The 23,520-nt window shown below is 44.5% G+C and overlaps 1 protein-coding gene across 2 annotated transcripts; it reads right to left on the bottom strand.

Moving 5' to 3' along the window:
• Positions 1-996: 996 nt before the first annotated feature.
• On the bottom strand, positions 997-22,560 carry THSD1 (thrombospondin, type I, domain containing 1). 2 transcript variants are annotated; one of them, XM_010077054.1, is made up of 4 exons: positions 22,419-22,560; positions 15,194-16,159; positions 6,535-6,693; positions 997-2,372 (listed from the first exon to the last, which is right to left on the bottom strand). In XM_010077054.1, the coding sequence occupies exons 1-4, from the start codon at positions 22,474-22,476 to the stop codon at positions 997-999; spliced, it is 2,559 nt and encodes an 852-aa protein (XP_010075356.1). In that variant the 5' UTR covers positions 22,477-22,560. The 2 variants fall into 2 exon arrangements, with proteins under 2 accessions (XP_010075356.1, XP_010075357.1); XM_010077055.1 differs by lacking the exon at positions 6,535-6,693.
• Between the last annotated feature and the right edge of the window lie 960 nt (positions 22,561-23,520).

The following is a 23,520-nucleotide window of genomic DNA, read 5'->3' as shown; positions in this document are numbered from 1 at the left end:
TCAGATGTTGTCAAGCCATTTTATTTTCTCTTTTTGTTCCCAAAACAGGTATTGATCAACTAGATTTTTTGTTTACTGGTTTTGTTCATAATTTATTTTGAGCTTGCTGTAGTAGCATTATTGCCAATTTATTACATTTTTTTAAAGTTTAATAAACGCAAAAATGATTATGGAAAGGATGGGTGATTCAACAGTTTTCTCACTGCCTTTTACAGGTGCTTAAATTCTTCAGTAACATTTCTGTGAGAACTAAAATGTGAACATCCATTTTCTCTTCCCTCCCAGCAGCATGCCCTTTTCTACTCATTCCCTGCAAATATTTGTACATTACTGTTTTCTTAGTATAAATATTGGCAGAAAGAAATACCAAAGTCTTGAATGATGAAAAATGCCCCCTCAATTTTAAATTCACTCCCAAGTATTCAGCATCAATTGTGTGCATTTTCATGCAACTGGCTAAAAGAAACATCACCATATGGCTTACTTGAGCAACTATGACGAATCAACACATTTCAATAATGACTACCAGAAAAACAATGAAAACTCCTCACAACTTGAGGTTTGTGTTTTCTAAATGGGAAATGATTCACTAATTAGGACAGATGGTTGAGGATACTGGACAACGTCATAATCTACAAGTACATGGTCCACAAGGTGAGAAAGGCTAGATCAGTAGCATTCATCATGTATGATGCACAAAACGTGACTGCTTTAGGCAATAAAATCTATTGGCTATTCCTGCATCACACCTTCACTAATGTGTTTTCACAGGGTATTTCATGTGTATTTTACACGCATATATACAAAAAATAATGACATGGAAGCACTCTCCAATAATTAGAAAGGAATGTGTTCCCACAAGCCAGACTTGGGGCATTATTCCCTCCTGGTCTGTGCACAGGGAATGTGATTCCCACTGCTCTTTCCGCCAGAAGCCAACAGATCCTGGAGATCCTCTCCTGCGCATGCCCCTCCTGCAGGGCTGCAATGAGTCACTCAGATCACCAGCTTCTCAATGCTTAAAGTACTTGTTTCATCCTCTTCATTTGAGCCAAAATACCCAGGGAGGTCTATCATCTGCTGCTCTGCCTCCGTTAAGCCAAAAGTAGTATTATCATAAAAGGCAAACTCAGGGTCCAAGGGGAAGCTCTGGCACTTGTCCCTCCGGTACTGGGCAGGGCTTACACTTAGGCCTCTCCGGGAATTATCTTTGCCAGCCGAGCCCGTTTCCTTCCGCCACGCACCTCTGGGGTTAGGTGAAGGGCCCCTCTTACTTCGGCTGGGCTCAGGCTTATCAGCTGCCTTCTCCTGACTGGCAGGTGGGCGCTCAGTGACCAGGTCCAGCTTCTTCACCAGGGGACCTGCCCTGTGGTGGCACTTTGCACCATGGCCCTGGGGTTCACAGCCCGGCACAGTGCTGTGGGGCTGATCCAGCTTTTCACATGTTGGATTAGCATTTCTCGATTTTGGCCGTGTCCTGTCCTCCAAACCCTGGTCCCACATTCTGGTCCTGGAATTGTAGATAGGAGTCTGTCGGGGGGTGAGGGTGGACATGCTTCTCTCTCTGAAAGGCCTGGCCTTTTTAGCTTCATGGAAACTGGCTGTTCTTCTAAAGTGTGGATTTCTGTGACAGCCCCTCTCAGAGAAGTCCCCTCTGTTATCCTGGTGCTTGAAATGAGCTCTTCTTATCAAGGTTTGGGTAGGGCTCATTGCAGGATTGGCCTGTGAGAATGGAAAATCCAGCCTAGGGTGAGAGCTTTCCCCCGGGAACTTGGGCTGGCTGGCTGGCTGGTCCGGAAATGGAGATTTGATCCTAAATTTGCTTGCTGCTGCCTCCTCTTGGTTTTCTGGGCTCAGGGGAAGCATTGTGGTGGCACCAACAACCGTGTCTGTGAGGGGATTCTGAGAGACGTGGTACACCTTGGTGGTCTCAGTCAGGCCTTTCTTCTTCATCTCTTTCAGCTGCTGCTGTGCCAGGCGGTAGCTGAAAATTGGAGGGATTATTTTTTGGGCATTTGGCTGAAAGTTCTCACTTCCAGAGGCATCATCTTCTTGGGCAAATTGGAGGCTTCGCCTGAAGGTCAGAGGAATGTTAACAGAGGCATCCCCTCCTTCGACAAAGCTGTCCCGCTGCTTGGTGCCTTGGCAAATGTTCTCCTCGTCAGAGTTCTTCCGGAAGCCAGGGGAATGGACAGAGTTTCGTCGGACAGCAGTGCTGCACTTCTGAGCTCTGCAGAGCTTCCTCCAGAGGGTGATGAGAACAGTGGCAAAGATGATGAACAAGCATAAGGAGATACCTGTGATGGTGACTATATTATTTGCTTTCTGGTCCTCTCCTGGCTGGACAGAAGGTGGGGTGGGAGGCTTTATAGCTGTAACAAAGAGCACACATGTCTGTCAGAGTTGCACTGTCATCAGCATTTTGGTATTTTAGGATAGATACTTTAGTACCCAGAAAAAATAACCAATTAATACAGTAGAGAAAGTTAAAATTTGCTCATTGGAGATGACTTACTCCTGATGACTTCAAACCGTCAGTAACAGATCTACTTACTTTAAAACAAGGCTCCCACGTACCGTTTAAATGTAATCATTACTTTTGACTGTTCTGCCATTTCTGCAAGGCACAAACTGGATAAGAGTATTTGCCCTCCTTTATGAAGTACATTAAGATTGCCTGGTGAAAAGTGCCATAAAAGGGGTAAAAATAACCCAACCCAGGGCAGTACTTCAGGCATCACTTTAAATTATTTTTAGGATAGCTTAAGTGGGTGTGAGAGTTGCAGTGACTTTGAAGAGCGGAGAGGCAGTCCTAGCAGAGGCAGTGTAACTTTTCTAAGCAGTCCTCTGAAGGTGCTTCTTCCACCACCACCCAGCATCACAGCCCCAAAGGACAAAACCTTCCCCTCCACAGCAGGCTCCTAACTGAAAAGCCCATTGCTCTGGTGCTCCTAGAATTCTGGGATTGACACTCTTCTGTCACGGACTGGAGATGGGCCTTCAAATAGGGAAGAATACCCTGCAAACCTGTAATGCGAACATCTCAGAGCATTCCATGGCCCTATTTAAACCTCTCACCTGCTCACTGCACCACAGTGCAGATGGCTGAAGCAATGAGAGATTAATAATTCTTTTTCTGGACGAGGTCTCCATCATTTCAGTGGCAGCCCTGAGCAGAAAACAGCATGGCTGATGGATGAACAGGTCCAGCAGCTAATTTTAGTGTCAGGTAGCACTCACTTCCCAGCCTCTGTGGCCAAATATCAGCTTCATAAGGCCATGAAAATGCTGTTGGAGGCTGCTCAGTTCTTGGTGGATGTCAAGAGCTGGCCTTGAAGCTGTGAGCTTGAACTGAACCACTTAACAAACTTCCCCTAGTCCCTAGTTTTATGCAGAGCCTTCCATCAGGGTGATGGACAATCTGATGTAAAACTCGCCAGGTGCTCCTGCCTGCACCACAGTGACTATCCAGCCATAGGAGATACAGTTGTAGAATAATGAGAAGTAGACACCATGTCCTTACCATAACCCAGAAGGACACTCATTCAACAGCGAGCTGGTAGCACAGCTATTCGGTGTGCAGGATGCACAAATACACTGACAAACACAAGCCAGAAGGTCTCAGGCTGCTATGCTAACAGACATGCAGGGTGCTGGGTGGGCAGGACACCCATTTCTTTGACTCAGGGCTACCTGACAGCCGCAAGACCTTTGAAAAATCCTGCCATGGGATTAACCTTGATCTTCATGTCACTCTGAGAGCTCGACATCAGCATAAAGAACAAGACCACTGTCTGCTGAATCTTTTTTGGAGGATCCCTAAAACTTGCATTGAGCCCAATGCCATCACTCCTGGAGCATGGAGCACTGTCATTCTGGGGCCTGAGTGGGAGGTGAACATGCTGACCCCAGGGGAGAAGGCAGCACCAGCATTTGCCCTGTTCAGTACCACCAAAGCAGAGCTATTCATTCATTGCTTATCCTTCTCTCAGTCTCACACCTAGTTTCTAAAAACTCAATTTCCTATGTAATGCACACTGTGCTGGGTCATTTGGAGTCGAAATCTAACAGCTAGCAAACAGTGAAGCTGGAAATAAGACTTAGTCAATTAGATTTGCTTCTCTCCACTTCATCTACCTCTGCCCCTAGACTGCGCGCTGGTTTCGTTTATTCAGCCATTTGCTCCATCTGCTGGACTGATGTCTGCAAACAGAGTTATGCTGAAAAAAAGCTCTTCTGCTTCAGAAAGGTGCAGACAGTCAGGGGGTGGGGAGGAATGACACTCCCAGCCTGAAATCAGACAGCTGACGAACTCTGTAAGATCACAGTGTCAAGTCACTTCTCCAGCAACCTAAGATTCAATGAGATGAAATCACATAGGTGATTCTGTCAAGGAAGCTGCCTGACGTGGGAGCAGAAAGATCAGAAATCACGTGCAACAGAGAAGTGAAGTAGTTCCTCCAGATGACCCCACAGCAATGGGCACAGATGCATACCTCCTGTGCCTCCGGGTTTTCTACATATAAACCCTGTATATTAACCCAGAGACCCCGCTGGAATTTGAGGGTTGTCCAGACCTGCTGAGCACTGTCAGACAGTAACTTCAACCAGACTGCCATGGGCACGTCCACTGCGTATGCACAGGACAGCTGACCTCTCTGGAAACCATCATAAGCCTTATAGAGTTGCCCACCTGCATGGAATGAGTGACACCTCCAAGAAGCACCAGAGAGGCCTGTCACTTCTGTGCATGTAAAGCAAGGTGCACATCCAAACTGTGTGCCCAGCACATTGCTCCACACACATGGACCCCCTCCGGGGTGCTCTGTGCACTGGGACTCCTCTCTGAGCTCCAGAGGAGTGGGGTGAAACTGGCAGGCAAGGAGCCAAGGCAATCACTGTGCTCATGGAAATACCCCTCCAGTGGGTAACATGAGGCACAGAATAGCACAGCTCAGCACCAGCTTTAGAAAAACACCAACTACCGCACTGCATTTCACTGGTGGTATCACTGCCTGCAGCAGTCTGACAGAGTTTGGCATAGAGAAGACAACTGTCCCTAAAGCAGAGCATTAGCTTTAAGCTGGACCCCTAAACATCTGACTTGTTCCTCTCTACTTACAGGCACAGCTTAAACAAGCAAAACCACAGGGCCAGAATTTTCCAATCATCAAAAACATCAGACACCAAACATCAGACACTTTAAGAGCAAACTGTTAAAACATCCCAAGTGCTACATGAACCCTGACGAAATGCAATACCTGGCTTGATGGCATGTAATTTTTAGTATTTTCCCTTCACCCAACCTTTTGTTCAATGCAACCCATTTCCTACAGTGCTCCACAATACATTTCAGTCCTGCCTGTATATTTCTGAGGCCTTAATTCAACCAACACTTTGAAGCTGGTTCAAGCCAATGGCTCCATCAAAAAAGGAGTCCTGCCCTCCTCCTGCCCTTCACTTTTCAGTGGCACAAGCTTTGCAGCAGCCATGTGACAAACAACTTCCCCACATCCCCAAACTGTCCATTTTTTAGCTGTCTCCATTCCAGTTCTCCACACTCCATTTTTGCCAGCACAAGTGCATAGAAACAGCCAAAGCAAGGGGTAAGGCATTGCTCACTTTGCAATAGCTTAAATTATCTGTTAAATTACAGCCTGAGAGCTTAGGAGCCTGCACAGTTCCTGTGCATGTTCCCTCCCCCATTCCTGCCACCTGTGACACCTGTGGGACATGAAGACATTGGAGCTTGTAGATCAGCCAGTTTCTGAGCAGATGGACCTCCAGAGCCTCCTGGCATCAGCACCCTCCTTTTCACAGCAAGGAGTTTGCAAGAAGCGAAAGTTTTGCATGGACTGAGCACCATCACCTTGTTAAAAGGAGCCCCTTCTTCCCTCACACTGGCTGCAAGCACAAGATTATGGTGCTGGCACAGCCTCATTCAGCCTCACCAGGGGCCATGCGGCTGCTGTAACCCCCTCTCGCCTTACAGGAGGCTCAGGTTTCCTGTATCTGTATCCACTTGCCACCCACCAGCACCAGCCAGCCTTCCCTGTCACTGGCCAACAGCAGTGGCAGGCTGGAGCAGGGGGAGACCTGGCACTGCCACCTCAAAAAACTCCCAGAATGGGAATCCCACACCACGGGTCCCAGCTGGAATCAGTCCTCTTTTAATAGGTTTCCATTGTCTGGAGTCTTTGGCCTCCGATACTGAACATGTCTCGGTGCCCTGAGATCTCTCCTCCAGCCCTTTCCCACCCCGTGGCCATGCTAGAGATTTTAAGCCCCTTCCATGCCACTCACAGCATGCAGAAATCTTCTTAAGCCTTGGAGCCCTATCTCCAGCTGCCCCACTAACGCATGTTGGCTCTGGCCCTTCTCTGTCAACCACAGGAATGTGACACCCCCCAAAATCAATATGACCGAAGGAGAGATCGGATGCTTCCACTTTACAAAGCCCTTTTAATAACAGGCCCTTTACTTTTGCCAGTGCAGACACACAACCACGGGGAAGAGCACAGCAGAGCTACGTACACAAACACTCCTCCAGCGAACACAAGGAAGTCTCCCTCGGTGATCCAGCGCAGCCTGGTTTTGCCAGCGAGGAGGTGAGGCACTCTCGGAAGCGCTCCCGGACGCCGTCCCCGCAGGTGACACTGCAGGGGCTCCAGGGCTGCCACGGGCTCCATGTTTCTGCAAATACAGAAGCTCACAGCAATGAGAAGCGCATCTGCCTTCTTACCTTGAAAGACATAGCTATTTGTCTTTACTTATTTAAGCAAACCAACGCTAAATAAGCAAACAATGCAAACAGCAAAACCAAAAGAACAAGCAGCATCCAGGGACCTACTCCTGTTCCCATCAGAGTCTGGGGCAATGCTCCCACTTCATTTTTTCTTTTTTTTCACTCCAGTGCCAGCCAGCAACACAGCGGTTAGTTAGCTGAGGCTGGCAGGACCTGCCTGGAACAACAGCAAATGGAAATTAATCCACAAATCTTTGGAATGGGTTTGTAATTTATATATTAATCCAATTCCTGCCTGACAAATAGTGCTTTTACAGCAGAATAAATTCATTGACTTAAGTGTAGTTACTCCTGATTTATATGATTGTGAAATGAGGATGAGCCTACAAGGCCTAATGAAACAGCAATATTGTTTTTTCTCTTTATTATCTTCTCAGCACACAAGCGTGTTATTGAATCACTCACTTGACAGCTTACAGGTCCCTACTGTTTTATTGCTTATGGTTAGGCAATTAACTCAAGATGAAATTTTGCAGGTTCATTTATTTAAGTGGAGACAGACTCAAGTTCTAATGCTACCTCAAACATTATCATTTTTTAATGTGTAATGAAATCCCTCTTCTGCTTAGACAACATCTTTATCCAGCATTCACCACTCAAACTTTACAGCAGCGAGAACTCAGAGAGAAAAAGGGACTGTTCCTGCCCATATCTGGCAGCTGTGACACTGAAGCAAGACCACAACTTTAAATTCCAAACTAATGCCTGATTTCAGGTGCAACCTTCAAAAACAGATACCCTGGGGACCCTCCTATGGGTCAGCTGACTTAGTGACCAGGCTTTGAAATGTGCCAGAATGAAGAACAACAGATCACTTACTCCATTTCACTGCTCACAGAAAAAGTGGAAAATCAGCTAAATCACAAAATGCAGATGAGATTTGCCAAAGTTTGCTCTTTTAAATAATTTGTGGTGCTACTACTGCCAGCACAGGTCATGACCTTTAATTTTCTTACACTGCTGTTTTGCTGATAGCATGCCACCAAGCTCCTGATCAGTGAACAATTTATGATGTTAAAGAACTAGACAGTGAAGGACTGGAAATGGCTTTACAATTTCATGTTGTTTTGGTTGCTGTATTGTTCATAGTGCATTATTTTTAAAAGTCTCAAACAAAAATAAATACAGCTGTGTTTTAACAAACATGAATTTTTAACTGTTTTGGACCCTGTCATACAAATTTTTGTGAGCACGCCAGTACGAATAGCGTTAATGTGAGCAGTGTAACAGAACCAGCGCGGCTGCTCTCTGGCGTGCAGGTACTCACCTGCATCGCAGGATGAGGCCCGGAGGTTTTGAGCTTACACTTGTGCTGTCAGCCAAGGCTGTGAAGCGTGTGTGGGCACATCCTCACACACATCTGTGTGCATGCACGTTCAAGTCCATCTGCCTTGCCTAATGCTGAGTAGAGATGGGCATGGTGAGACGCCCCAGTGGTGCTGTGGTTTTAAGCTCACACACCACCAAGTGGTGGCTGGCACTTGGCACCGGCTCTACCCCAGTATTGCAATATCCATGATCACAGGCTGTCCTTCACTTTGTGCTCTTTGTGCGCCTCTCTGCTTTCAACCCTCTGTCTCTGGAGCTGCAGAGCTGCTACAGCAGGAGAGAACAGCCCAGAGACAGGCTGAGCTTTCACACTCCTCCACTTTGCAGCCGCATCAGTTCCCAGTAAAGTGTGAAACGGAGCAAGACTGGATGGTGTGTGGTGTCAGGAGGAAAGGGAGTCAGAGGATGCCAAGGAGGGGGAAACCGGGGAAGCTTGTTGGTGTAAGGAGTCCCTCAAAGGTACAGACCCTGGACAGCTGCAAAATCCCATCAGCTAGTGAGCAGAGCTGCCAGTGATGGCAGCAAGACAAATGGCCATAATCAATAGTCAGTCAAGGGCCCACTGTTCTCTCCTCCAAAAGACTTCATGGTATCACAGTATTTGGGGATCTCACAACACTTTTCTTCATATCACTATCATTAAAGACTCCAGCAGTGTCCCTCATCACTGGCAGAGGGAGGAAGGCTAGCTGGAGAAGCGCCCACCTCCTTGTATGCTACTGTATGTGAGCAGCTTGGTGAGCCCTTGCCGTAATTTCCAGTCCATGAGCTAACTCATTTCCCTCTCTCCACATTCCCTGCTCCTTTAAACTTCTGTTAATTACAGTCAAGTACAGAGCCAGACCCAGAAAGGTTCTGGTTGCTTCCAGTGCTGACACTGGAGCTCGGCAGCCTCCGTATGGATGCCTATGGGTTTCAACGTACAAGAACATTTAGGATGAGTAATTTTCTAACTTTGACATCAAACCTATGATGTGCCCACTGCTCCAGGGCACTTTTCACTGACTTTGGCTTCAGCCGAGGGCACAGAGTTCCTCAGCAAAAACACCTGGCATCCACAGCTTTGGGGCTAAGAATATGTGCCTTAAGCAGCAGCAGAGCAGGAAATTCTCCAGCTCCCATGAAAGACTGGAGACGTAAATTCCTGCAACTTGTTCTGCAACCTCCTGCAATTACCAGAATGTAAAAGAAAATGAAGCACAGTTTATTCTCCCCCAAGGAAATGAAATTATTAACCTCCATTTAAAACAGACAGATCCAAAGTGCCAGGGGAAAACCAAAAGGTATGCACTGCAAACTAGCTCTAATAAGTGTGATTTTTTTCACATACAGTTGAGGAATCAATTATCAATGTGAAGATGTCTAACTGATGAGTTAGTTTGAAATAGCTGACTGTTGGCAGATCTGCCAACATGAAAGATAAATGCAATTAACTGTGTTAAATGTCACTCTGCATAATATCTCCCCTCAAATTTCCGTGTTCATATGAATTTGAGCGTGGAGTGCTACCCAGTCAATAGTGCAGTCAGTGAGGGATGCTCAGCATCATCCTTCCAGCCTGATGCACGTGATAGTCCTAAGCACTTCAACAAGACCAGTGATATGGGACAAAAACACTAATTTATAGGCTTACGTAAATGACTATGCTAGCCTGGGGGATTTGTGGAAGCTGAGATCAGTTTTTAGGTCCTGAGATTGGGTGTACACACATTGCAGTGGTGTTCGGATAAAACCTGGGAAAACACCCTTCTACCTGCTCCCTACTTCTCTATTTCCATGGAATTGAATTGGCAGCATGCTCCAACAGGTTACTAATTTGGACAATGAAAGGATGAGGATCCCTTTAAAGGAAGAAAACCTAGACTCCACCTGGGCAAATTACAGTCTCTTCCCCACAAACAGGCATCTTTAATAATTGCAGAGGCACAGCCTAAAAAATTTTTTTTCAGAAGCTAAGAGCTATCCCAGTGAGCCCACAATGCCCAATTTATTCCTAAAATGCTGGGGTGTGGAGATGAAGCATTCAGTGACGCAGGAGAAGCGGATGGGGCACAAACCAGCCCTGGCATACTCAGATCCCCTGCATCCGCCTGTTTCTAAATAAATGCAAGCCAGGCACAAATTCAGGCAATAGAGCTAATTGGTTCCCAGATTTTCCTACAGATAGGCAGGTCTGATTCATACAGTCTTATTCAGGGAGCAAGAATTTGACGGAAGCTGTATATCCCTGTCTGACCCCTAGATATTCCACTTACTCCTCTCCTCTCTTACTGACCACTTTTCCCTTCAAAAGGTCTTCCCCTACCTTCCTCTCTCACTTTGCTGAAAACAGCTGCACTCCTTATGCCCTGCTGACCTCCTGATAGGTTTTTTTTGACAGTTAGCAAATGTCAGATGAACAAAATTCATCTCTGCTGTTGGCAAGTGCAAAAGATGTCACTGGGAGTCACACCAAAGTTGAAATCAGTCTCTGGAGTATAACTAAGAACTGTAAAAGAAAGTTAATTAAAAACAGAAATATGGAGAAAATATGCCCATTTCTATGCTGTAGCATTACTGATTAATTTCTTCAGTCTCATCCCAAATGTTTCAAGTGGATACAGGCTAGGACATGGAACATCCTCCTAAGGAGTGCAGAAGTCTCACTGCTGGGGACATTTAAATCCCAGATGAGCAAAGCACAGGATAAAGCACTGAAAAGAATGAGCCTGCAATGTGTCTGTTGGTGGGTAAGATGATCTAACAGAGTTTCCTACCTCAGACATTCAAGTAATCCCATCAAACACAGGGAAAAAAATATCTGCATGACTCCCTCTAAGTCACCTGTGTGCAACAGTTAACACCCCACTGAGATGAATTAAGTGACTCACACCTCACTGTTATTTTTTCACAGGTTCTCCAACTGGAGTCTACAGAAAGCTGCACAAGTGCTGGCTCACATTTAACAGGCATATTCCCCACCTTTAATAGATATAGTAAAGCTTTTTTGCGACAGTTCTTCTGAAGCTGATGGCCTGGGCTGGAAGAGCTGCTGTCCTGGCCCACTCAGGGCCACCAGGAGCCTTCCTACTCCAGACACAGTCCAGATTCCTGTTCCACAGGCTGGACTAAACCTGGCTGGGATAAGGAGTAAAGAGCAGGATTGATGAAGGGTCAGGAATATAACTGATGCCTGATCTATGGAAAATGGGTGTGGCAAAATAATCTTTTATCTCATCCTCTGTGGTTTAGATTAAGATAATTTTAATGATTTAGGAGCTTCGATCTTTTACAAGATGATATCTCTGCTTCATAATAATAGAGCATATGCTAAATGAAGTAAGAACTGTCTGAGTGACAGATTTGGTATGCAATTGTCAACAGAAAACCATCGCTGAGTGCGAATGCATTTGGAGAGATTCCAAAAGGATTAGTATAAGGCTCAGGCTCAGTGCTGTACAATGTTTGCCTATTTCACACGAAAATAAATATAAAACCATTACTGAGAACACATGTCACTCCTGTGTGACACAAGCAGATAGTGCAGTTGTATGGAGTGACATGGGGCACTTGCTAAATTGGGATAACCCAAGCAAAGTAGATTGTAAATCAGGAAAACATAAGACGTAGGAAGAAGGAATGCAAATTGCACCTGCAGGATGGCAGACTACATATTGAAAGGTCATACGCAAAAACACCTCAAGAGAAGTTTACACAGTAAAAGTTATGGCAAAATTAGCTAATGGAACCAGTGGAAGTTAAAGCAGGAGCAGTAAGTAGCTGCTCAACAGGCATCAGTGAGGAGGATGTCAGAACACAGCTGGTAACCCTGTCATAAAATAAAAGGACTGTTTAAAAAAATCTAAATGGAGAAAAAAAGAGACAGAAAATTAGCAAAGTCCTAGGGAAAATACCTTACAACTAAAGACTTAATCTTTTCAGTTTATTAAAAAGAACATGGAGATTATCTGGAAGGACTGAGATGATCTGGATGTACAAACACCGTTGCAGGGGAAAGGCAGTGGATAGAAAACAGCTGTCTCCTCTAACAGAGAACAGCAGCGTAAGAGCCAATCACTAGAGGATGAAGCTAGATAAGCTTTAGTTATGAAACACACAGAGTTTCCCTTTTTAATTAAAAAAAAATGTCAGAGCAGAGTATTGAGAGAAATTCCCAGAAGGGTCTCTGGTCTGTGACATCTTCAACAAAAAACTGGATAACTCTCTGGAGGAAAAGGGGCAGTCATAGAATCATAGAATGGTTTGGGTTGGAAGGGACCTTAAAGATCATCAAGTTCCAACCCCCCTGCCATGGGCAGGGACACCCTCCACTAGACCAGGTTGCTCAAAGCCTCATCCAGCCTGGCCTTGAACACCTCCAGGGATGGGGCATCCACAGCTTCCCTGGGCAACCTGTTCCAGTGTCTCACCACCCTCACAGTAAAAAAATGCTTCCTTATGTGCCATCTAAACCTTCCTTCTTTCAGCTTAAAACCATTACGCTTTGCCCTTTCGCTACACTCCCTGATGAAGAGTCCCGGAAGGCTCCCGCCACATCTCTCCTGTAGGCCCCCTTTAAATACTGTTGAACGCTACACGAGGGTAACTGGCCAAAAAATGATGGGCCATGCTGCACAGGAGCCCTGACCAGAGGATTTATCACCTGTCCTTGCCTTAAACTGAGTGATTTCAGGAAGTCCGAAGCTGAATATAAGTAATTTGTGGAGAGGTGCCTGTTGTGCTACAGCCGCACGTTTTACATGAGCAGCTACAAGGGATTCGGATCTATTCACGCAGTGCCCTGCAGCGGGGTGAGAGACTCCTGAGCCCTGGAGAGGGCTTTCTGCAACAGCCAGGAAGCAGATGGCCATTGCAGGCAGCGCAGGTTCATGCTGCCTGTCATGGCTTCGGGCTGATGCACCCCTCCCGGAATGCCCCGCTCCTTTCAAATGTTGCCTGCGGGCTTTGAAGTCTCGCAGATACAGGCACGAAGTCAGATGTGCTCCAGTCTAATTAATTTCAGGTTGATGTTTTATTTACGGATACACAGTGTGGTTTTGCTTTCCTTGGCTTTGTAGATTTGACACTACTAACTTGGCAGCTATTGACTTAACTCTATTCTTCACAGGCATAGCCTGATTCTTTCAACTGCAGTTGTAAGGATTGCGCTATTGGGGAACCCAAGGAAACAAAGCAGATTGCAGGGAGTCATTGCTTAAGATGGATCTCATCAATTAAAACAGTCAAATATTGGGCATAGAAACATAGCTATGTCATATCTTAGGTATTCATCTGTCAGGGTAATTATCTAGATCACATCAGTGTAACATACCACCCAAGCACGGAGAAAGAATTAGAATTCTCTCTTCCTTTTTCCTTGAGAATTATCTCCATTATGAAAATATGCTTTCATTTTTAGATAGACTTTCTTATGCCAAAGGAAGAGAGAGAGTGCCAACAGAGAATTCAGATGGGAAGTTAAGATGAAGAGAAGGATTATGTACCAAGTTTGACATATGGTGAAAATAGAGGTCATTTTTAGTACAGAGTGTTAATTAAAGAGCCAGCAGCTCTAGAATTTATGAAATAGTACAAAGTAAGTCCACTTAACACTAGGACCCTAATTAAGGTAGGCTGTGTCTGGACTGTGTGCAATGGAGCATGTCTTACACTCCTGGTCTCCTGACGACCCCGCTCAGAGACCTGCCCATGAAGTGCAATGACCCTTTTTTGGATTGAGTTCCTGCACTTCCTTTTCAGGGAGACCAGGGTGGGAAGGCATAGAAATGGCATACATCTCAAACCTTTCAACCCAAACTCTTTGAAGTGGGAAAGACTAACTCATTATGTATGGACACAAGCCTGCTCCAAATGAGAACATTCACTTTTCCATTACAGGGTGTAGGCAACACAACCCAACCCCAATCCCCTCGTGCATGTACAGCCCATCCCTCACTGTTGTTGCTTTCCACAAATGAGGGATGAGGACATTTGGCTCATCTGCTTCCTCTGCCATGCTACCGTGATTTGTGGATTCTGCCAAACCATGGGCTGCCACCTCTGAAGCTACATCTGCATATAGATATAAATACAATGTATGTTCCTTAAACAGGGCTGAGGAATGGGCTCAGGCTCTGTCTTGTGACCATACTTAACTGTGATCACTCCTTAACCATGATCATTCATACTCCTGGACATGGTTTTGGCTTCTGCCAACCAGCACTCTCCCAGACCATGCCTGGTCATGGCCCAAAGGACTATATGGACCACAGACTGTCCCTAGTTGGCAGTTTGCATGTTTCTAATCTTTTCAGGGAGGAAAAGTTTAGCTACATGAATGTGACCCATGATCTGCCAGGTGGCTTCATGGGTCAGAAAATGCACCCTGGTCTGTTTTAAGCAGCAGCAGAGACATGTCTTGAAAGGCTGCTGAAAAACCTACAAGCTGTCCAGGTGACACAACAGCATCTTTCTCTATGGCCAAATCCTGATTCATCTCACCAACATCTGTGTGTCTAACAGGTAGGACTGTAAACTCCTACAGCAAATGGGCTAAAGAAAAAGCCACCCAGGTGAGGACTCTATACCCATGAATCACCCTTGTGAGAAGCCTGTCTCTCTTGACTAAAAAGCTAGACAGCTACTTAATGTTGGACCCTTGGATTTTAGACACTTAAATGTAGGTAAAACTAATCCTACACTAGTGTCTCCAATGGGCCAGACCTACTGCAGTAGCCTCCTACCTCACTGAGAGAGCCAAGTTTCAGTTTTACCCAGACTAGACAGATACCTCTTTCAGAATGCCCCAAATGGTTTTGGTTCGTACCTAGTGTTAACTTAGTGCAGTAGTTTTAAGCTACCACAGTGGCATTTGCTGAGTCCTTATGCATGCCTCTACATAACAGTTTACTCCATCCTGTTCCCATCTGCATATGACACTACAACCATTTTGTCCCATGTAGGAGACCCAAAAAGTAGCTACTCAATAGGGGACACCACAATCAAGCCTATTTATCATTACCCATGTTGGCTGGGAATAGTGCTGATTTTGGCTAAAAGAAGACGAACATCACTACAAACCCATATTCCTCTGGATCATCACACACTCCTTAACTCTCACTGGGAAATGGCTTCGGTTTGAGAAATTAAAGAGGTCAAAGCAGTATTTGTTCTTCCCCACATCAAACAAAGTGCAGTTAAATTCTGTCCTGTTGTCTCCTGGGTGTAGGGTGTTTTCATGCAGCCAAGTTGTTCTTTGACTAGGACGCTTGAGAGCCTCTTTATAGACGACAATTTTTCCGCTGACAGAAGTGCATGGTGGAGAGACTACGAAGACCTGAACCAAAGTCTTGCATGTTGCTTCTGGTGCCACAACCAGTCTGTATCCAAATTTGTGGAGGAGATCTATGGGTCCTATGGAGGCAATGATGGAATGTGTTTCTAACGATTTCAGTAACACGGTGATGTATGTTTCTTGACCAAGAGGTGGGCAATCAAACTCTACCCACTGTGACCTAGAAAGTGGTATTCCTTTGCTAGTTCTAGTGCCCAGAGTCTCATTAGAGCTTACTCTTCCAAATTCATAAAGGGTGCTGGTGAATATCACATCCAGTGAAGCCACTGTCTCATTCATGGCACACAACTGCTCATTTGTAAAAAGTCCAACCTGAAAAGAGCTCCCAAGCACCTCTGAACTCTTGTTCAAATCAATGTGAAATACAGGCCATTCCACATGGAGGGTGGACACGCTTCTTCTGCTCCACTGGGCAGCACTGCTGTTTTCGCTGAGAGAGACCATTTTGAACACGAAGTCACCAGCACTCTTGAAATGGAAACACTCAAACTCCACCATCCCCTGGGACTGATTTGCTGGAAGCTGTTTTCTTGCAATTATCTTGTTGGTGCTGGCATCCAGCAAGAGGATGGACAGATGCTCTGCTGTCACATTACCACCACTGTAATACTGATATTCTACAGACACTGTGTCATTGCTGAAGGCTACATGACCTGGGTGCTCCAACAGGAGATACTCCACTTCACCGAGAACTGAAAGGAAAACAGTTTCACAACAGTGTTAAGAACTGAAAAGTGATTGTTTATTTACCTTAAGGAAGACAACAAAGATTTATTTAAGAAGTGGTTCTCAAACTTTTTTAAGTGAATCAGTTCTCAAAAAAATGAAAGAAAAGGTCCTACCTATAACAGTTAAAGCTCACCACCTCTCCTTTGTGCAGGGACATGGTTTCGAGCAGCCCAAAGTCCACTGCAGTAACATGTTCAGGAAGGTTAAAAACAAGGGTTAAAAAAAAAAAAAAGATTCACAGAAAACTTTTATTTATCAGGATAGATTTCGAACTTCTCAAATTCTTTCACTTCTTAAGTCCACAGTGGCCAGCTGTTGTTCCACTTATATTAGCTATAATTTAGAAAAAAAGGACAGTAGTTTCTTAATACAGAAACATGAAAAATGTCCCTCAAATTAAATAAAATAGGAAGCCTGCATGATGCTTTTTGAAGCCTCTTCTCTTGCTCTGTCTTATGAATCTTTCATTTTGCTCATTTGCATCACAGAGACACTTGAGTGAAAGAGCTGAAAATAACAGTGATGGTGACTGCAGCACTTTTCTTGTCTCAGATGTGGTGCAACATGTCTAAATGACATCATTTCGTTATAAATGGTGCAGTCTTTTTAAATGCAATTCTTGCATGACCATGTTTGTGCAAGTTGCCAAACCATCCTGAGACGTGCTGTAACTAGCGGGGATAGATGATATCTAAAGCAATGGATTGGGAAGATCACATTTCCGTTCTCAGCTCAGCTAGCTTTTCTGCTTTGCTTGAAACTTAAGTATTTCAGACATGAAAAGGTTATCTGAAAAAACGGGAACTGCGTACATCTATTCCAGACACAGAATGTGCTGTGAGACATCTGTATTTCATTAATTGTCTAGGAAAAGTCTTCCCAGTCTTGAATGGAAGGTGCTACGGAAGTATGAAACTTCAGTTAAAGCAATCCTTTCATAAGTAGTATCAACTAACAATACTTTGACTTGTTAAATCTGTTACACACGTCTTAAGATTACCTCAAAGAAAGCTTTGCTGGAAAAACACTGTAGCTGCCAAGGTGGGGTAGCAGGGAGTCATCTCACATAATATTAGACGCCTACCACTCTAAGCTTCAATTTGAGTTAGTCACCTTCGATTCACTTTCTTGTCAGCAGGGAAAATTTCAGGAAGAAATTCATCTGACCAGCTATAGACATTGCCATCAGGGTGAGATGCACTGTGCACTAGAAGAGCCTATTACTCTCCACCAGCTATAACATGTCCTTAAAATAATCAGCTCCAACCACATCCATAAAGTCCAAATGAAGGTGGCACACGCAGCCTTACACATATAAATCATGCATATAGACTTACACATATGTACTATAATTCAGTCTTTAATTTGCATTTCTACAAGACACTGCTTCATTTGGCAGATGGATGGTGCTTTTTACCAGAGGGCTCTTTTGTTCTCATTCTTCCATGGGTGGTCCCATGTATTATTGACTGTGCACCATCCAAAATCCATCCTGATGACACAGAATTATTCATTTCCCCCATGGACTCTTCTATTGTGCTCTTATCATAGTATATTAGTGCATTAGAAATATTAATGAGTTTATCTTCCAATATCCCTGAAAGATGAAAGGATGTCACTATTCTTGTTTAGTCCGTTAGAAACCAAGGCACAGGCACAAAGGTGAAAACCCTCAAGTATCAACTAATTGTGGATGCCCTAAGAAACCCAGGACCTGATTTTAAATACAATGGTCCTTCAGACATCCAAAGCAGGATCCCATTGATCCCAGCTGTGGTGAGCACACAGCTCCCCAGTAAATCTGATCTCAACTCAGACACTCAGAGAGTAGAAACAGACCCTGAATGCCTGTGAAAAACGGCTCTCTATGAATTGCCCAGCAACACATTCTCCTCGCTCTTCGTGTTTGAGTTCTGTCATCTGTGCCTGCCCATATTTTCCAGTCCTGTTCCTACCATCACCTACTGTCAATGTCTCTTGGGTACTATCCTAATTCCATTACTGCTACCATGGTTCTCCAAACTCCCGGCCTCGTGTCTTTGCCTTACAGCTCTTTCACCTTCTCCTGTTCCTTGGGCCTGCAATTACTTTCTTGCTCACCGTTAGCATGATAGCAGAGAGCACAGGACAAGGAACTGTAGTGCCCAATATTACAAACGTGGGGCAAGTCTGCTGCCCTGGGCTGGAGCATGCACAGTATTGTGTGGGGCTGGCAAGAGGAGCCAGTGGGAGCTGGGGCACACTTAACCCTTCAGAGAACTTCATCACTAACTCATCCACAAGGACTTAGATCTGGCCCAAGTCTGGGCAAATCTTCATAAGGACAGCAGAAAGCATGTCCCAGGCCACTGTAAGCATTCTAATAAAGATGAAGTGTGACAGTAATGAAAAGCATTGATGTTTGTACCTACTGCTCTACCATCCTTACTCTCTTTTATGACTGCCTTGACTCTCTTGTTCTATTTTTCATTTAGAATGTCTCAGACGAGAAGAATTAACATCACTGTGTATGTGTGTGGAAGGACTGGAGAAGGGCCAGGGGACTGCCATGTAGCTCCTATCAACCCTACTGCAGATCACTCAGGAAGTGAGGAAAGTGAGCATTACTGGAGGATGCATGACATCCTGGTGGCCAAATTGGAAACATACAGATTTGATGGATGGACCACCCGCCAGATAAGGAATTGTCTAGATGGCCGCACTCAAAGAGTTGCAGTCAACGGCTCAATGTCCAAATGGAGGCTGGTCACAAGTGGCGTTCCTCAGGAATCAGTACTGGGACCGGTGCTATTTAACATCATTGTCGGTGACATGGACAGTGGGATTGAGTGCAACCTCAGCAAGTTTGCTGACGACACCAAGCTGTGTGGTGCAGTCGACACGCTGGAGGGAAGGGATGCCATCCAGAGGGACCTGGACAGGCTTGAGAGGTGGGCCCATGCCAGCCTCATGAAGTTCAACAAAGCCAAATGCAAGGTCCTGCACATGGGTTGAGGCAATCCCAAGCACAAATACAGGCTGGGCGGAGCGTGGCTTGAGTGCAGCCCTGCGGAGAAGGACTTGGGGGTATCAGTAGAAGAAAAACTGAACATGAGCCAGCAATGTGTGATCACAGCCCAGAAAGCCAACGGATCCCGGGCTGCATCAAGAGGAGCATGGCCAGCAGGTCGAGTGAGGTGATTCAGCCCCTCTACTCTGCTCTCCTGAGGCTCTACCTGGAGTAGTGCATCCCCCAACACAAGAAGGATGTTGAGCTGTTGGAACAGGTCCAGAGGAGGGCCACGAAGATGATCAGAGGGCTGGAGCACCTTCCTTATGAGGACAGGCTGAGAGAGTTGGGGTTGTTCAGCCTGGAGAACAGAAGGCTCTGGGGAGATACCATAGCAGCCTTACAGTACCTGAAGGGGGCCTACAGGAGAGATGGGGAGGGGCTTTTTAAAAGGGCATGTAGTGACAGGATGAGGGATAATGGATTTAAATTGGAAGAGGGCAGATTTAGATTAGATGTTAGAAATAAATTCTTTACTGTGAGGGTGGTGAAACACTGGAACAGGTTGCCCAGGGAAGCCGTGGATGCCCCTTCCCTGGTGGTGTTCAAGGCCAGGCTGGATGAGGCTTTGAGCAACCTGGACTAGTGGGAGGTGTCCCTGCCCTTAGCAGGGGGGCTGGAACTAGATGATCTTTAAGGTCCTTTCCAGCCCTAACCATTCTATGATTCTATGCTGTTACAGCATTGCAGAGCTCTGGCTGGTACACTCCAGTTCACAGCATCTTTTCCCTCATCTTTGGTTAATAACCCAAGAACTTTGCACTCTTGGACAGCCCACATAGCAGTTTTTCATGATGTTCCAAAAGACACCAGTTAGAAGTAGCCAGCTTCTACTGCAAGCTCCTTCAGCCGCCCTCCAGTCTCCTGTGCGCGCATAACTGTCACACGCCAAAACGTGGTCCCAGTTGTTTGGACAGCCAGTCAGGGGCAGCTTTCAATGCATTTGTATATTTTTGGTTGTCATTACAATGGTCTCCCATTGCATGAAGCCTGGCTGTGGTGCCAACAACATGCCAGAGGAGTCTTTGCAAGAACTCACTCTTAGAAAGATCAAAAGGAAAATCTTTGTTTTCACTGAAGAGTGAGAACAATATTTTGAGGGTGCTATTCTGATATTTATTTTCAATTGTGTTTAAGCCAACTTGGGTTGTGCTGTTGGCTTGTCAGCCACCAGTAGCACAGTGCTAAGAACAAACACATCAGAAAAACTGATAAGAAATGAGAATACTGGTTTGTTGTATATTAGGGCTTTTTTTAGCATTACAGTAATTTTCCAGAGCATATTGGATCACTTAAAAATAGTCTTGATCTGAAACAGAGAAGTGCATGAGTGAAATAGTTATCTAAAAACTATATACACATGATAGTCAAAGGTGTGTATACACAGAACTGTTTGGAAGTTATTTTCTGAATGATGGACTACCCTTTAACTGGAAATAAGGAAAAATATGATGCATCTAAAGTTTGCAGCAAAGATTTAGGAAAAATATGATGCATCTAAAGTTTGCAGCAAAGATTTATCTCTTTAACTGCACCTTGTAATTACTTTCTGTGCCACGCTCCATAAAGTTCAGGAATAATAGCTTTTACTTCTGAGTCAACTAGTTGTGAATGCCTACAGGACTGTCTCACCAAGAACCAGTGGATATTGCAGTCATTTGCCTCAGGTCTTGGGTGAAGTGAATTTAATACTTTCGCTGTGTTCCCCACTCAGCACAGTGTTCCTAATTTGGCTAGTTAACTTTGTCTTATTTAAAATAAGAACTGCTACTAAAAGCCATAGACAAGCATCTCCACTTCTACTGGAATTAAGTTCATCTAAAAGACAGCAATTCTAGGGTCTTCACACCTTCTAGCGATCCCTTGTTCCAGAGCGGAGATGGAGCAAGCACGGAGGCGTAACTTAGCGTACTTAGCATTCAGTCATTATCTATAATCAGATTCTTCTCACTCATACAAGGAGAGCAAACTGCATACATTTTTTGTCCATTTCTCTCCTTTGTAAGATATCTTCAGCCATTTGGTGTGTGAACTGCCTGCTACCACAGTTCATTCCATAAGCAGGGACTAAACAATTTTTTTCCCATTCTTTCCATGCTATAGACATTTCAGGAGTGCATGGCTTAATCCTTTAGCATGGTTTGACAATGTACTGCCACTGTCAGAACACCTGCTTTTAAATTAGGAATGTAATTTTTGAAAACATGTATTATTTAGGAAGAGTCCTGTTTTCAAAATTTCTAATTCACTGTGCAATAAGGAATTAATTTCCTTTGCAAATATACTTCCTACTTAGTATATGCTTGGAAAAGGTAAGACATCATGCATAGGATGCCCCACAGCTTGTAGTTACAATCTTACAGTTGTCTAACTTGAACTTAGATGTCTCTCCTCCCTCCTTGGCAGCTGATGGTGAGAAGGAGGTGCTTTTCTTTCCACAGATCTCAGATTGCAGGTGGGTTGGAGCTGCTTTCAGTATGTGCTGATTTGTGCTCTGACTACTGAAGACTGACTGATTGCCTCTGACCAGGTGCCTGATTTTACATGACTAAAATTGAATGCGTATGAATACCATCCTTTGTCTTATTATATGGTCAGAGGAAAGAACACCTCTGATGTTCTCAAAAGTTCTCTTAAGCGGCAGCTTAGGTCCATCAGATGGGGGCTCACTCAATCATGGGAGGTTGCCTGTACTGCAGATGCTTGCCTCTCAGCCAGCCACCACAGGTTCCTTTTATAGTCAGAGGAGAGAAACAGGTATGTGTATTGTGCAGTTCTGCCCATCCTGGTATGGATACCTAAAATGGGTCTATCTTCTATGATGTTCATTAAATATTATGAAATATGAGTCTTACAAGAGAGCAGAGTTCCAGTTACTGCTTCTAACACAGCCAGTCCCTCATGATGCCCATGGAAATCTGCTCCTTTATCTTGTTTATTTCTCTGAGCAAATTTACAGCAGGAAAGATTCCTGCCATTCTGATCTACAGGGGCAGTTTATGCAAGCTGCATTTTCCTCCTAAATATTGCACAAAATCTGGACTATATTCTGTGCATATCAGTGGTGGTTTCTGTGGCATCTGATCTCAACAGATCACGTGGAAACAGCACCATCCAAAACCACCATATGAACACACACCTCACAGTTTTCCCTTGATGGCTCTAATACTCACCGTAGTCACAGAGCACTACTAATAATAGATTTGAAAAATCTTTCAACATCTGTTTCATTCTGACCAGTGAGATCCCAGGCCCTTTTACTCCTCATGTCCTTCTTCAGCTCTGAAGTACAGGCACTTTTTTCCAAGAACACCTGAAAGTTAAAAAATTACAGCTGTGTTGACCTTGCTTCATAAAATACAAGAAGGAAGACATTCCACTAATAAGTAAAAAAATACACTATTAATCAACACTTTTCTTCCCTTTACTTAACAATTACTAATACTGTATCAATGGATCTGAATAAGCACAACTACAATTCACTGTACAATAACTTTTCCCTCCTGGAGTGTCAGCTCCTGAGAGAACAACAAAGACAGGTCATGACAATTTGCCTTTGCACTGCAGTAACTGCTACTGTTCATGTCTTGCATTAAGATCAAGACTCATGATAGCAAAATAACAAGTATTTTATACAAAATGTAACTCTGACCTCAGCACATATTGATATTGGAGATTTATTGCTGCGACACAATTCATATCACTTACTGTCAAGTGCTTTCAAGCGCAAAAGAGACTCAGTAGAAAACTACTATTTTGGTCCTCAAACTGCCCTGTTATTCAGGTCCAGTAACATATTTAGTTACTTACTAGATTTCTAAAAGATCTATAACTGCCTTTTATGTCACTCAGACTGATCAGACAGAAAAGGTGCTAACTTCCACTTCTTCCTCCATCATTTCTTAAGTTTACATTCTCTGCAGCCTTGGTTAAGCCAATAAAAAATGGAGTTCTTTTTGGCAAGTTTCACAATTTTATGTCCATGTGCTTTAAGCTACTGTTCATGAGTCTTGTAACAATCACATAAAACAGGTTGGAAGCACAATGACAGCAGCTAAACCAACAGTTTGCTTCAGAAACAGAAGCGGGGGAGAATCTAAAAAGAGAAGATGTAGCTCAAAGGGAAACATTCTCAAAATACAAGAATTGCTCTTTTGTACTGCACAGGAGTGCCAGCAAGTCAATCTTACTGTGCTTACCGTCACACAAACATGCAAGAAAGTTCTTGTTCCATAAAGTTTACAACCTAATTTTATGAGAGAAATCTGGCACTGG

Source organism: Pterocles gutturalis, unplaced genomic scaffold (genome assembly GCF_000699245.1).
Source record: "Pterocles gutturalis isolate BGI_N339 unplaced genomic scaffold, ASM69924v1 scaffold18418, whole genome shotgun sequence".
NCBI classification, from domain to species: domain Eukaryota; kingdom Metazoa; phylum Chordata; class Aves; order Pterocliformes; family Pteroclidae; genus Pterocles; species Pterocles gutturalis.
This window is presented reverse-complemented; position numbering and strand designations above follow the sequence as displayed.